This window comes from Saimiri boliviensis, chromosome X, assembly GCF_048565385.1.
Source record: "Saimiri boliviensis isolate mSaiBol1 chromosome X, mSaiBol1.pri, whole genome shotgun sequence".
Classification (NCBI taxonomy): domain Eukaryota; kingdom Metazoa; phylum Chordata; class Mammalia; order Primates; family Cebidae; genus Saimiri; species Saimiri boliviensis.
The window spans coordinates 86,079,528-86,094,623 of NC_133470.1; the positions used below are offsets into that span (position 1 = coordinate 86,079,528).

The 15,096-nt window shown below is 36.5% G+C and overlaps 1 protein-coding gene across 3 annotated transcripts in view; it reads left to right on the forward strand.

The window, feature by feature from the left end:
- GABRA3 (gamma-aminobutyric acid type A receptor subunit alpha3) overlaps positions 1-15,096 on the forward strand; it is a 271,576-nt gene that overhangs the window by 230,310 nt on the left and 26,170 nt on the right. For all 3 annotated transcript variants that reach the window (XM_074391423.1, XM_074391422.1, XM_003943407.4), the window contains 2 exons: positions 4,436-4,588; positions 12,050-12,261. In XM_074391423.1, the coding sequence (XP_074247524.1) occupies positions 4,436-4,588; positions 12,050-12,261 (365 nt within the window). The remainder of the gene's footprint in view (positions 1-4,435; positions 4,589-12,049; positions 12,262-15,096) is intronic.

Consider the following 15,096-nt stretch of genomic DNA (forward strand, 5'->3'; position numbering starts at 1 on the left):
ATTATTCTTTTTCATTGTCTATTTTTATATGTATCACATTAGTTTAATTACTATAGATAAATGTTTTCAAACTATGTATACACACACACACACACACACACACACACACACACAGTATTTCTAGGAAGATACACAAGGGGCTTTTAATTGTGTTTACCTAAAGGAAGGAGACGTGAAATGAGTAATTTGGGGACAGATGTGGGAGAGACGTTTTTCTGCACTTACTTTTATACCTATTGATTTAGGAACCATATAAATATTATTACCTCACATATATGTGTATTGTTTTTATTGTGACCATAAATTATGTGCATTTTTTTCTAAATTCTGTCTACACTCTTCCATGTAGGGTCTAGCATGAATGGAAATCTGGGCCAGAGAAAGTACCTACAATCCATGGTTGTTCTGATTGGTATGGCTGGCTTTCTCTGCAAATGCTGTCAGTCCTCAGTATAAAGTAGCTTCAAGCAGTGGCCATCTGTTCTTTGCTCCAGCTTCAAACATGTATTAAATAAATGAATGAAATTCCTCAAAGTCTGTGTCTAGTTGTTGACATCTTCCCCTAATTTGGGAAATTATTACATTAATTTTCTAAAAAGATAGTTTGGCTGTATGATCCTTATTTTTCAATCTTTCCTAGAAATTTGATTACTTTTAGAATGACAGTTTTATTATTATTATCATTGCATATATTATTTCTTTAAAGGTATGGCATAGGTAAGTAAAGATAATGCATAAAATAAGACATAAAGAAAAATCAGAGAGATGGAGATTAAAAAAAAAGAAAACAGAAGGCAAGATAAAGGACAAGGAATAGAGAGATGGAAAAATACCCAAGATGAATTTAAGAAAATATATCCACTTACTTTTTATGATGAGTTAATTTGCCAAGCTAAAAAACCCTCTTGTGTGTTTCAAAACCTTAGAAACTAGCTAAGCTGTGAATGTGTTTTACACTGTATCCTCAAATACTTCACATTGAACACAGATGGAGTTTAATAGGCTGGAGTGAAAAGGCAGGAGAAAATTCCCCCAAAGCACTTAAAGAGTCATGCTTCATAACAAGAAAGACAGAGAAACTCAGCAATAGGGGCAAGGAGGGAGATGCTCTAACAAATGTACTTTAGGAAAATATATTCAGTTATGTAAAGCATTATTTAGCTAAACTGTTCTGCATTTCTGATACATAGATAATAAGTGAATTGTGAGTACGTATGCATTGTATGTTTTATATTGTACCCTTGAATATTTCACATACAACACACACAACACAGATGGTACATAATGAGCTTAATAAGCTGGGACACAAGGGTGGAAGTGGGATGGAGGGAATTGTTAAAATCTTCCAATTTGATTAAAGCTTTGGTTCTCTCTTTGGCAGGGAAGAAGATATATGGAGATAAAAATATCAGACTGTGTTTAAGAAAACTAATTCAGTTAATTGACATAATAATAATTTGCTAAGCTTTCTAAAAGTCCACTTGTAAGTTCCAACCATAGAAATGATATAAGTTGTGAATACCTGTAAATATACAAAAATGTCTTTCCATTGTTCCTTTGACAATTTCACTCTGGACCCAGATAGTCTGCAATACAAGGACAGAAACAAGAGAAATCTTCCCAACTTATCAAAAGATGTCAGTTCTTACTAAAGAGAATTCCTTTCACCTCTTCAGAAGAGAGAAACCAAGACAGAAAGAGAACGAAGTATAGAAAAGGAGAGGATTGAGGAAAATCAATGTGTTCAACTGTTTTGAGTCAGTTATTCAAAACAAATGGTTAATTTGATAATCTTTTGAAAAGTCCATTTGCTTTGCCTTTTAGATCCACGAAATGTAATTATGAATATTTATTACATGTTTTGTATATTAAATATTTTACATCATCAGAGTTAACATTAATAAGTAGAATTTGGAAATGTGAGACTAAGATGGTAAAGAGGGAAAATTGCCTAAGCTAATCAAAGTCCAAATCTCATGAAAAAGAAATCCCCAATAACTTCTCAGTGGGGAGAGTGAGTGAAGGAAAGGGAAAGGACAGAAAAAAGTAGATGTGGACATACACAGAAGATAAAACAAAAAAAGAAAAGATCGAAAAAAGAGAGAAAGAAAAGAGATAGGAACTCCAAAGTTGTAATTTTTAATTTGCTAAATTAAAAATAAGCCTACTTGTATTTTTTGTGTTCACACAAACAAGCTAAGAAGTGAATACATACTATGGATTGCATATGGAGGCTTGGATGACCAGATGGTGCTTCCTAGGTTTAGGTACAAGGGAGTGGGTAGAGTAGAAAAGTGGGAAATTGCCTTAATTGGGAATCCTGCCAAAACCAAATGTGGGTGGAGGAAGAGAGGTGAAAAATAAGAAGCTCTGATAAGAGTGCTGTTAGAGTAGTCAGATTGCAAGGGTCTTTGGGGACTATTTTGGAGACTCTGGCTTCTACTCTTTGAGAGATGGTAAACCATTGGACAGTCTTGAACAGAAGACAGACAAGATATGACTTATGTTTTAATAAGATCATTTATGGCAGCTGTACTATGAATGCATTGAAGAGGGGTCAAGGACAGAGCAAGGAGACCAGTTAGAAAGCTATTACAGTTCTCTAGGTGAGACCTGATGGCAACTTAGACCAGGGTGGTAGCAGTAGATGTGGTGAGAAGTGGTCAAATTATGGATATTTTTTGGAGAAAGAACTGGAAGAGTTGGCTGACTGATTGATTTTGTGTGTGTGTTACGTGTGTGAGAGAGATAGTGAGAGAAGGAGGAAGAGAGAGCAAGTGAAAGAGAGTAAGAGAACATGGTGGGGTGGAAAGTCTCTTAGGTGAGACATTTTGAATGGGAGGGTGGGATGGGGAAAGTGAAAACCATGTTAAGTCAAGATGCTTATTAGATTCCAAAGTAGTGATTTCTGATATATAAATCTTAGAGTTGAGTAGAGAACCTTAAGGCTCCTGTAATAAAGTACCACAAACTGTAACCTAACAGAAATGTGTCTTACATTTCTTAACTCTAGAAGTCTCAAATCAAAGCTCAGCAGGGCTATGTCTTTCTAGAGATTCTGAGGGGAGAAGCTGTCCCTTGTCTCTCCCTAGCTTCTGATGGTGGCTGCAATCCTTGGTGTTCCTTGGCTCGCAGCTGCACCACTGCAATCTCTGCCTGGTGTTGTCACATGGCCTTCTCCCTGCGTGTCTGTGTTTTCACACGGTGCTCTCCTGTCTTATCAGGCCCCCAGTTGTGTTGGATGAGGGGCCCACCCTACTCCAGTACTGCATGACCTCATCTTAACTAACTACATTCACAATAACACCATTTCCAAACAAGGCCACAGTCTGAAGTAACAGGGGCTAGCGCTTCAGCATATCTTTGTTCAACCCATAACAAGTAGGAAGCCCAGGTAGAAGATAAACATTGGGTAGTTATTAGAGTTTAAGGTATTAAAGGCACAGGCTGGATGAGAATGGCCAGTGTCTGAGTGAGACAAAAAAGAAGTACAAGTACAGTTTTGACATCCTCAAATGTTTAAAAATTAAAAGGTCAGCAAAGGAGACTTTGGAGGAGTGGTCTGTGAAGTAGGAGAAACCAGAAAAGCATCATGGCATAGAGGTTCTGTGAAGAGAGTGATTACAAGAGGGATGAAGGATCAACTGCTTAAAGTGCTGCTGACAAATCCACTAAGAGGGAGAATTGACTAATGGATTTAACAACATGGGGTAATTATTAGTACCCATCTCATAGAGCTTTTAGGAGGATATGAAGTTAACACTCCACAAACACTCAGAAAATATTTTGGCACACAGTAAAAGCACAATAAGTGCTCACTCTTATTTTAGAAGTGGGATAATGTACAGTAACTCACATTCTGCTATGTGAACTTTTGGTTCTAACCAGGTAAGTCCATTAGAACAGCAGAGCATAATAGTTAAAAAGCATAAACTATGGACAACCTACCTGGAGTTGACCTTGGGCTTTACTGCTTACTAGCTGGGTAACCTTAATGCAAGTTGCTCCATCTCTCCTTGCCTTAGTGTCTTCACCTATAAAATGAGGATAACAATAGTACCTACCTCACAGGGTTCTTGTGAAAATTAAATATCTTATAATGTTAAAGTGCTAAATGAGTGCCTATCACACAACAATTGCTGTAGATTATTATTTTTATTATTATTTAAATGAGAACATTAATGTACTTGAATGAACTTGTCTCAAAATTGTTTTGAGCAAGCTGTATTGGTACACTGATAGCATTGTTTTTTCACACACAAAAAAACACACGGTTTTGTGATTATTAAAGGGCTCTGGTTACATGAACTTGGGAGGTGCTGGAATACCTTGTCTTGAATATAAGATTAAGGAGATTTGTGAATTGAATTGGGGCCCAACTTAATTTAACAATGGTTATGTAGCTACATACTGCCTAATTTTACTCTCTCTCTAGGAGAATATGTTGTCATGACAACCCACTTCCATCTCAAGCGAAAAATTGGCTACTTTGTGATCCAGACCTACTTGCCATGTATCATGACTGTCATTCTGTCACAAGTGTCGTTCTGGCTCAACAGAGAGTCTGTTCCTGCCCGCACAGTATTTGGTGAGTGATAATTTATGGAGCGTAAGGGAAAGTTTTATCATAGAGAGTCACAGTAGAGGTGAGAAAGGTGGAAGAATGATTCCTGGAGAGAATGGGAGAAATGCCTGAGCTTAACAGTAGCTACTGAATCATCAGACCATGGAGCTTTAGACAACTGAAGTCTTAAGGAGGAAGTTAGAATAAGAAGAATATTTAACCAGTAAGATACTGAAATGCTCCTGTCTCAGTCCTGCTTGCCCCAAAAACTGGAGAGGGAATTATCCTTTAGTGAAAAAGAGAGGAATTTAGTGCACAGAGTGGAGAATTTAAAGGGTTAGGAACCAAGCTGTAAACAGAGTATTGGATTGGGGGCTTTGTTAAGATCCACCTTTTTGTGTGAGTGTCTGTTTTTTCTGCTTCTTCTCTAGTCTTTTTGAAAGTGTGAATTATCTGATATTCTGTAAAGGCCACACAAGGTTTAAATAATTTCTTAATAGTACCCACAATCAAAGGCATTTTCTTCATCATGAGTATACCTATATCAAGGAATACATTTGCATATCATTAGCACTTTTCCTCACAGACTTAAAACATATAAAACATTTCCTGCCTATTTTTCCCACTGTAGGAGATAAATATTTTTTTCAGCTACTAAACTGCCTCCATGGCGATGGTACCTGTGAGGCATATACTTGAGTGTACTTGATATCCACACAGAAGGTGTTTCTACCAATATCCTGAAGTTTTACCAGGTAGTGAAATAAAAAGTAAATTGTATTTTAGGAAGAAGTAGCATTGTAGGTCAGGTATAGTAGAAGATAGCAGTGGAGAAAGAGAAAGAATGATCTGTAAAGTAGGAAAAAGAAAGAATAATCAAATGTGATATCATGGAAGTCAAATAAATAAAGTATTTCAAAAAGCAGAGAATACTCATGTGGGTTGAATTGTACTGAGTTTACATGAACTGCAGGCAGAAACTGTCCGTTGGGTATTGTGATATACTTGGCTGTTAGTGATCTTGAAAAGAACAGTTCTAGTGAAGTGGAGGGAGCAGAAGTTGTATGAGAGTCGATTAAATATGCTCACTTTGGGAAATACAGCCAACTAGATACCCTGAAAAAGCTTCCTTTATAAAATCCTAGAAAAGCTAGGTGAAACAGAAACCATTCTTTTGTTTGTTTGTTTGTTTGCTTGTTCTTTGAGACAATTTCACTCCTGTCACCCAGGCTGAACTGCAGCGGTGTGTTCTTGACTCACTGTAGCCATTGCCTCTTGGATTCAAGCGATTCTCCTGCCTCAGCCTTCCAAGTAGCTGGGATTACAGGCACCCACCACCACGCCTGGCTATTTTGTGTGTGTGTATTTTTAATAGAGACAGGGTTTCACCATGTTGGTCAGGCTGGTCGCAAAGTCCTGAGTTTAAGAAATTAAAGGAAATACTCAGGGGCCCAAATGAAAGGACAAACGGAAAACTTGAGTGTTAATGATATTAACTGATACTGTTGTGGAAGGAAGATATGCTGATGGACTCCTGGTATTGGTAAACAAGAGTTTGACTTTTGAATTTATATAAGAAAGACATTTACAATTAAGATTGTGGTAGGCAGAATAATGGTCTCCAAACATACCCATATTCTAGTCCCTGGAACTTGTGAGTGTGACCTATACAGCAAAAATAACTTTGCAGCCGTGATTAACTAAAAGATTTGGAGATAGAGAGATTATTCTGTATTATCTGGAATGAGGCCTAAATGCGATCACAGTATCCTTATAGAATAAGGCAGAAGGAGATTTGACTATGGAGGAGAAAGCAGTGTGATGACAGAAGGACGAAAGATTTAAACATGCTCTGCTGTTGGCTTTGAAGAAAGAGAAAGGGGACCATGAGTGAAGGAATCTGTCATACAGCTCTAGAAGCTGAAAAAGGTAATAGATTATTCCTTTAGAGCCTCCAGAGGGAGTGTCACCCTGCTGACACCTTGACACTGGACCAGTGAAACTAATTTCAGACTTCTAGCATCAAGAATTGTAAGAAGACATTTAGTTGTATGTGATAATTTGTTACATAAGCCAAAGGAAATTAATATAAGGACACTTCCCATAAATTCAATATCATTGAAGAGTTATGCTTTCAATGCAAGAGAGTACTAGAAAAATATATTTATCAGTGCAGAGGACAATAAAGAAGCATGTTTCTTTGGGCCTAGACTTAGTGTGAAATATGGGATTCCTTGATAATTCATTTTTTAATTCAAACTTGGCCTCATATTAATTTAGAATTGGTATTTACACTAATTGCACTTATATGAGAACCTGCAAGTTAAAATGTTAATATAAAAAGTGATTACAAAATTTTTATGTAAGAACAAAAAGCAAGAATAGCCAATATATCCTAAAAAAGAACAAAGTAGAGAGACCAGGAGTGGCAGCTCATGCCTGTAATCATAGCACTTTGAGAGGCTGAAGTGGTGAGCCCAGGAATTCAAGACTAGCCTGGGCAACATAGGGAGACCTCATCTTAATTTTTTTTTTTAAATTAGTCAGTTGTGGTGCCACATCCCTGTGGTCCAAGCTACTCGGGGGGCTGAGGTGACAGGATTGCTTGGGCCTGGAAGGTTGAGGCTGCCATGAGCCATGATCATGCCACTGCACCCCAGCCTGGATGGCAGAGTGAGACTCTGTCTCAAAAGATTTTTAAAGAAAATAAGAAAGCCTAAAATACAGCCATATAAATGGACACTTGATTTATGATAAAGATGGCACTGTGGAGAATTAATTTGAGATTGATCATGGATTTAAATATAAAAGCTGAAATTATGATTCTTAGAAGAAAATACAAGGTAATATTTTTGCATCCTTTAGGAAGCAGAACTTCCTTAGTTCACAAAAACATAACAATAAAGAAAATAACTAATAAATTGGACTTCATCAAAATTAAAAATCTCTGCTCATCAAAGGATAACATCAAGAAAATGAAATGGCAAGCCATAGCCTGAGATAAAGCATACTATATCTGTGCAGACCTAACAAAATATATTTTGAAATATTTATATATTCTGAAAATATACAACTCTCCTAAAATTCAATAATAAAAAGATGAAGAATCCAAATTTTTAAACAGGCAAAAGATGTGAACAGATTCTTCACCAAAGAATATAAAGAAATGCCCATAATCATGTGAAAGGATCTTTAACATCATTTTTTTAATTAGAGAAATGTAAATTAAAACCTCATGGAGACATCATTTTAAATACTAGAATGGCTAAAATAAACACTGAATGTATGAAATGGTAACAGTGACTTGACCAATAAATTTTAAATAAAATACTAGAACATAATGTAATATTTATACATTGAGATGGGGATATATGGAGATAAAATGCTTCAAGGACTTTCACTATCAGAGAAAACTGTGAAAGTATCAGTTATTTTTATTTTTATTTTTATTTTTTGAGACAGAGTCTGCAGTGGCAGGAGCTTGGCTCACTGCAATCTCTACCTCCTGGGTTCAAGCAATTCTCCTACCTCAGCCTCCTGAGTAGCTGGGACTACAGGTGCTCACCACCATGCCCAGCTAATTTTTGTATTTTTAGTTGAGACAGGGTTTCACCATTTTGGCCAGACTGCTCTGGAACTCCTGATCTTGTGATCCACCCACCTCTGCCTCCCAAAGTGCTGGGATTACAGGCGTGAGCCACTGTGCCTGACTTAATGTTATTATTATTTTTTTTTAAGTCAAGGATGCATGCTGACTGAAACTCTCATACATCTGCTGGGAATGTTAAATGGTAAAATTACTTTAGAAAACAGTTTGGCAATGCCATATAAAGTTAAACATATGCTTACTATATAATCTTGTAGTTCCATTCTTTAGGTATTTGCCAAGATAAATGAAAGCATATATTCATACAGACTTACACGTAAATCATACCAGTATTTTTATTCACAATAGTTGAATACTAGAAACAATCCAAATATCCATTACTGGGTGAATGAATAAACAAATTAGGTAATATCAATACAATGGAAGCCTACTGTGAAATTAACAGGAACAAACCACAGATAGATGCAACAACATGGATGAACCTAAAAATACTATGCTGAGTGGAAGAAGCCAGACACAAGTGAGTACATACTGTAAAATATTTATACGAAACTTTAAGAGAAAAATCTAATCCATAGCAAATGAAAGCACATCGGTGGTTACCCAAGATGAAGGAGAGGATGGTATGGGCACAAAGGAATCTTTGGGGACGTGGGAGTATTCTACAGATGATACTTACGAAAAGGGCAGAAAGGAGTGTCACCAGATGGTAGACATCTCAAAAGAGCACTGGTTACTACACTGTGGTCCTGTAATGCTCTAAGAAGTAGACATCAAAGAAAATATGGATTGCACCTCTGGAGCTCTTGATTCTGAATTATCAACCACATTTTGAGAACCAAAACAGTGTATTCAAGAGGAGAGTGAGGTTTCAGTTAAGACCAAAAGGGGGATACACATTCAGATAACAGGTTGAGAATATAGACTCCCCAGTCATAGAGTAGCAGAATTAGACAGTAAGAAGAGTTTGCAATAAAGAATTTATAATCGTGTGGGTGATAGGATTAGATGGGACTTTGTGAAACAGAATTGAGACTGACTGAAAGTGAATTAACAAATAGCCTTGCCCTTGTAGTGGTGTTTGATGTCTGAGGTAAACAGATATATGAAATGTGATTGATTCTGTTTATCTCGTAGGGGCAGAATGGGTAATCATTTTGAATGCTATGGTCTGAAATATCTAAATTTTTTATCCTGAAGACCTAACTCTGTATAAGGCACAAAGCAGACAGTAATGCTGGAGAAAAGAAGACAATAAGAGCTACATTAATAATAATAATATATTTAATAGTTACTGTAAGAAAAGTACAATACTAACTCTGATGGGAGCAAATGTGGTACAGTGGACTAGTTGGCTGTTCCTGAGAATTAAAGTCCTTTCCACTCATCACAGATGTGGTTTGGTATAAGAGACACATGTCATGAAGTAAGTGCACTAGAAGTGCTCAAAGGAGACGAGGGAGGACAGTAAGTTCTACCTGAGCCTTTTCAGAAATGTTTTCTAGTCTTGAAAGAGAAGCACTGGTGACAGGCTGAATATCTTTTAAAATGCCAAGAATCTCTTTGTCCATCCATGAAGTGTACCAAAGGCTTGATTGAGGGCCCTACCAGCTCTGACTAGCTAAGAGCTTTCTTTAAGTTGACAGTTTTAATTAAGCCCTAGAGACTAGAGCTCTAAAAATCTCTACTGAGACATGGCACAGAAACACTTATGTCACAATGCAGTTCTCTTCATCTAAGCACTAGTAGCACACTTCTATGAATGTATGAGTGGACAACTGCATTTGCTACTAACCATTAATGAGGTAGCTTGTTTCTCCCATTAAGTAACTCCTTGCTCAGTATGATCTAAAGGTTTCCAAAACCTGAATCCATTCTCACAGATTACCAGGTTACAGATTCAGATAGTTTGTTAATAAGTATTAGTTATGTGGCTGATTCCTTACATGGCTTAAAATGCGTTTTGGCTCATCAGCCTTGATGACTCTCTGCCTAGTTTGTGCAAAGGTACTCCTTTAGGATATTTCTGGTGAAACTGTACTCAGTCTTTTCCAGTCTGGATTTTTATTTATATAGAAAATATGTAAGTAAGGTGCTACAGCAGACCAAGATAGAAGAGGAAACCCCATAGGGATAGCACACATGGCTGACCCTTTGGGTAAAGTTAATGGAGGCAGTGCCTTCTCTGTTTGCTTTCGTATGTAGCATCTTTCAACCGATTCTGACTTCATTCCATGCCCCACTTGACCTCACTTTCTCCATCCTCTTCACCATGCCAGCACTCAGAAAGACAGTCTGACCATTTCCCCTTCCTCAAGGTTGAATGACTTTATACATCTACTGCTTTATCAAAATCCTGGGGGACAGAGACAGTAGGGAATATTCATAAATGAGCAAAATGGAGGCACAGAGAGAATAAAGAAATTCCCTAAGATACAAAGCAAGTAAGTGGCAGTACTCAGAACATCTAACTTCTAGTATAGTAGTCATTGAGACTAGAATAACATTACTAGCAATTGTAAAATTATTATGTTATATTGTTAACAATGTGATTATACTTATACTACTATGATTAACTATATAATTATGACATTATTGTTCTAAGAACAGTAAAAATAATAGGTATGTTAATTATAGAAGCTATTTATGTCTATATATAGATAGAGTCTATAGCATATCAGACACATTATATATATATATATATATATATATATATATATATATAGAGAGAGAGAGAGAGAGAGAGAGAGAGAGTCTATAGCATATCAGACATATTTTATATATATGCATAGTTCCAACAAATATCTGTATTATCTGGTGTTATCACTCCCCTTTTACACATGATAAAACTGAGGCTGTCTGGGGTAGAACATCTTATTTTAAGGTAATATTACTAGTAAGTGAGATTGCCCAAGTTTCAAACTAGTTCATTCTGACTCTAAAGTTTATACCATTAATCACAATTTATATATATGTATATATATCTCACATGCATATCTAAAATATGAAAATATTAGGAAAAAACATAAAGTAGAATTTAAAGGTAAATAAATTCTTGAATTTAGAATAACACTCCTCCACCAAAAGAATTAATTGATCTAAAGACAAGCTTGTATTTGGCAAAAACTCACAAGAAACAGATTTTGAGATAGTTTTCATTGTCCAATAGGGACCTAGGGTGTGATGCAGTTACAGAACCACTTTCCACAATAGTTTGCTGCATTATCAGAAAAGTGTCCAAAATTAAGGAAGTAATCATCCTACTGAATTCAGACCATGTCCTGAGTCTTGGGCTCAGTGCCGGGCTATTCAGAAGAAAATTGCAAGGATAGGGAAGGAAGTGAACAAGAAAAGGAATTCATGAGGTGAACATGAATCTCCATGTTCATTTTGAATATGAGTAGTTTTGCCAGAAACCATAGCCCTTTTCAGGTCTCTGAAGGCCTGTTCTGGCAAGTAAGGAGATTTTTTTTTTCTTTTTTCTTGCATGACCACAGAAGAAACTCGAAGATTGGTCTGTGGGCCAGTAGCTAAAAGAAGGCAGGTTTCAGCTTATAAGCTAGTTTTGTATAATTAAAATGCTCTCTTACAGTAAAATGGACTACTTGATCCTCAACAGAAATGTTTAAGCAGAAGCTAGAGGACAACAATTAAAAGTACTCCATTGCAGATGCCTATTCCTCTGCCAGTTGGGATGGGCTGGTTACTAGTTGGGCCCATCAGATTTGATTGTCTGATTTTTAATTATTATTATTATTTTAAAGGGACCATTCTGAGTGGGGCAAATCTTCTTCTTTCAAATAGGAAATCAGTAATTTCAATGAATAAGCTCTCAATGTTTTCCAGTTGCAACTGGTTCTTATCTTTTCTCTCCTCAGGTGTCACCACTGTGCTTACCATGACCACTTTGAGTATCAGTGCCAGAAATTCTTTACCTAAAGTGGCATATGCGACGGCCATGGACTGGTTCATAGCCGTCTGTTATGCCTTTGTATTTTCTGCACTGATTGAATTTGCCACCGTCAACTATTTCACCAAGCGAAGTTGGGCATGGGAAGGCAAGAAGGTTCCAGAGGCCCTGGAGATGAAGGTGAGATGCAGCAAAAGAGGAACTGAGAAGCACCCCCTGAGAGACCTGTATTGGGACCAGGAGTGGGCAGCCTATAGCCTGCAGGAACTGGGCAGGGCTATGTGCTATTCACTGGGGTCATCAATCCAATTCTCAACTGGAGTGCTTCTTGGCAACCTGGCATGTAATCCAAGGGGAAAGAAAAGAGGACATGTTTCATGGAGGGTTGATGTCTTGTGAAGGATCAAGCCTAAATGTGATGCTGCTAGATTCAAGGGGGACTCATTTGTACTTACAAAGTCACCCAGAGGGTTGAACTCTATCTTCAACACAGAAAACAATCTCTAGGGCCACTTCTGCTCCTCTTTCTAGTATGTTCAAATTATATCAAAACAAAATGATAATCTTTCCTTCTGTGTTTGCTTATTTTGTACTCTGTATCCGGGCTGCTCTTTGTTTTTCCCCTGCCTGCTAAAGACCTACTCTTCTTCAGGACCCAACTGAAATGCTACTTTCTCCATAGGGCCTTCCTTGAATCATTCACAGATTTATCTTTTCTTGAGGCATGGGTGCCCTGATATTAAAATAATTTATTTGTATTAGTTTGTGTCTTCCTCTCACTAGACTGTGAACATCTTGAGGGCAGGGGTTTGTCTCCATCTTATTTCTAGCTAGCCAACATCCTTGCATGGCATCTAACTCACAGTAAAAGATGAATAAATATCAATTGGATTGGTGGATTGATGAGAACGAAGAAGAAAGATTAAAAACACTAAACCAGCTGAATTGATAGGAATAAAATATGAATACAGTTAAATCAAGATTGTTGTCCCTGGCTGCTTTAAATAAGTTCAGGTTGCTAGATCTAGGTGAAGATAATCCAAATATGCTAAGACGAACTAGCAAATGAGATCTCAGGACCATCTTGGAATCATTCAAATAATCATAGAGAAGAAAAATGATAATGATTTTTTCAAATTAGGAGAAAATGTGTATTGTATAGAGTATAGATTGGAGAGTTGGCAAAATTTGTGAATAATTTTAACTACTTATTTAGATAAAATATATTAACTCTGTGATGTAAATTATGAAGAAATAAGTATAGTTTTACTTCCTTAATTTACAATAAGAATTTTTTGGTTGGCGTTATTGTGCTTAATCTAGTTGTTACCTTTGTGCCCTTAAAATATATTTCTCTATAACTTGGTTTATCAGCTAGGAACAGGATCTGATAGCCCCTCACCCACTACGAATATAAGGAAATCAGTACAGGCTCACTCCTACCACTCCTTCTATCAGTTCCTGTCATCGACTAACTTCTGTTTGCTATACTACAATTTCTGCATTATTAAGTTTTATAACACTTACATCCTTCGATGCAATTGTAAATCCTATAATTGTTTAGTCATAGTTCTGTATTTAAATTAGTTCTTTTCTTAAAATAGTCCTTTTTATCTGTTGTTTCTATTCATTGTATAGTTACATCAATTCTTTTTTTTTTTAACTTTTGTTTTAAATTCAGGGGTACATGTTCAGGTTTGTTACATGGTGAACTTGTGTCATGGGGGTTTGCTGTACGCTGTACACATTATTTAACACCCAAGTATTAAGCATAGTATCCATTCATTATTTTTAAAGATCCTCTCCCTCCTTCTTCCCCCAACCTTCCCAAAGGCTCCAGTATGTGTTGTTTCCCTCTATGTGTCTGTGTGATCTCATCATTTAACTATCTTCTAGAAGTTTCTTTAAGATGGTCTCATGAGAACCATATTTTCTTCTTTTCAAATGTATAACATCATCTGTCTATTGTGTTTATACTTGAATAATAGTTGGGCTATTGTACAATCCATGGGTCACATTCTCTTTTTTCTGATGACTCCGTGAAGACATTGCTTGCAATACTCTATTCTGGCATTGAATATTGCTATCCAGAAATCTAAAGCCCAGCTTGAGAATTTTTTACAACATAGGGGATTTTTTTTACGATCAAGAAGCCCACATTATTGTAGTTTTGTATTTAGGAAGTCGAGTAATTTTACAAGGATATATTCTGGTCAAATTATGTACTTTATTCATTAGACACCATATTACCCTTTATGACTATAGATTCATGGCCCCCTATGATTCAAGAAAGCTTTCCTAAAAACCTTTTATTTGTTCTATTTTTCCTCCAGCAGCACAGACTATACATATCACAGAACTTTTTTATTTCTCATATTCACAATTTCTTCTCTAATGCTTTTTCACTGTTATTTTTCATTTCATTTTTGCTCAGTTTTATCAAGCGTATCTTCCCTGTCCCTGACCATTTTTAGCAATCCCTATTCACCTTCATTTGTATGGCAGTATTATTTTCTTTACATTTATTTTATCATCTTTGTTGACTTATTTTTCAGGTGTTCTCTTTTTTTGTGTGTTCTTCACAAATCCTTTATTGGTCATATTCTTCCATTTGCAATAAAGTTTGTATTAGTACCATGATAATTTGTCTTCAATTATTAGTTGAGGTTGTGTTAGAGAAGTTTTTTACTACCCTTTTTATGTATGGAGGTATCATTTTGGGGAGTAACTGAGAGAGTAAGCAGGATAGTCATGAGTAGCTGAGAAAAAGTAGTAGAGAGTAGTTTGAACATCATTTGCTGTCATATAATCTCTTGTGAGTACTTTTCCCTGTAGTTGTGATTCTGCTTCTGACTAGTAAGTAGTTTCTCTTGTTCACAGGAAATCCCTTTATGTTGATACAGGTGTCTGTGTATATGTTTTTGTGGGTTTTTGTGTGTGTGTGCTTGTGCAGGTGAATGTGTGCATAGTGTTATATGCTTTAATTTTCCAATCCATCTTCTCTGCCCCATGTGG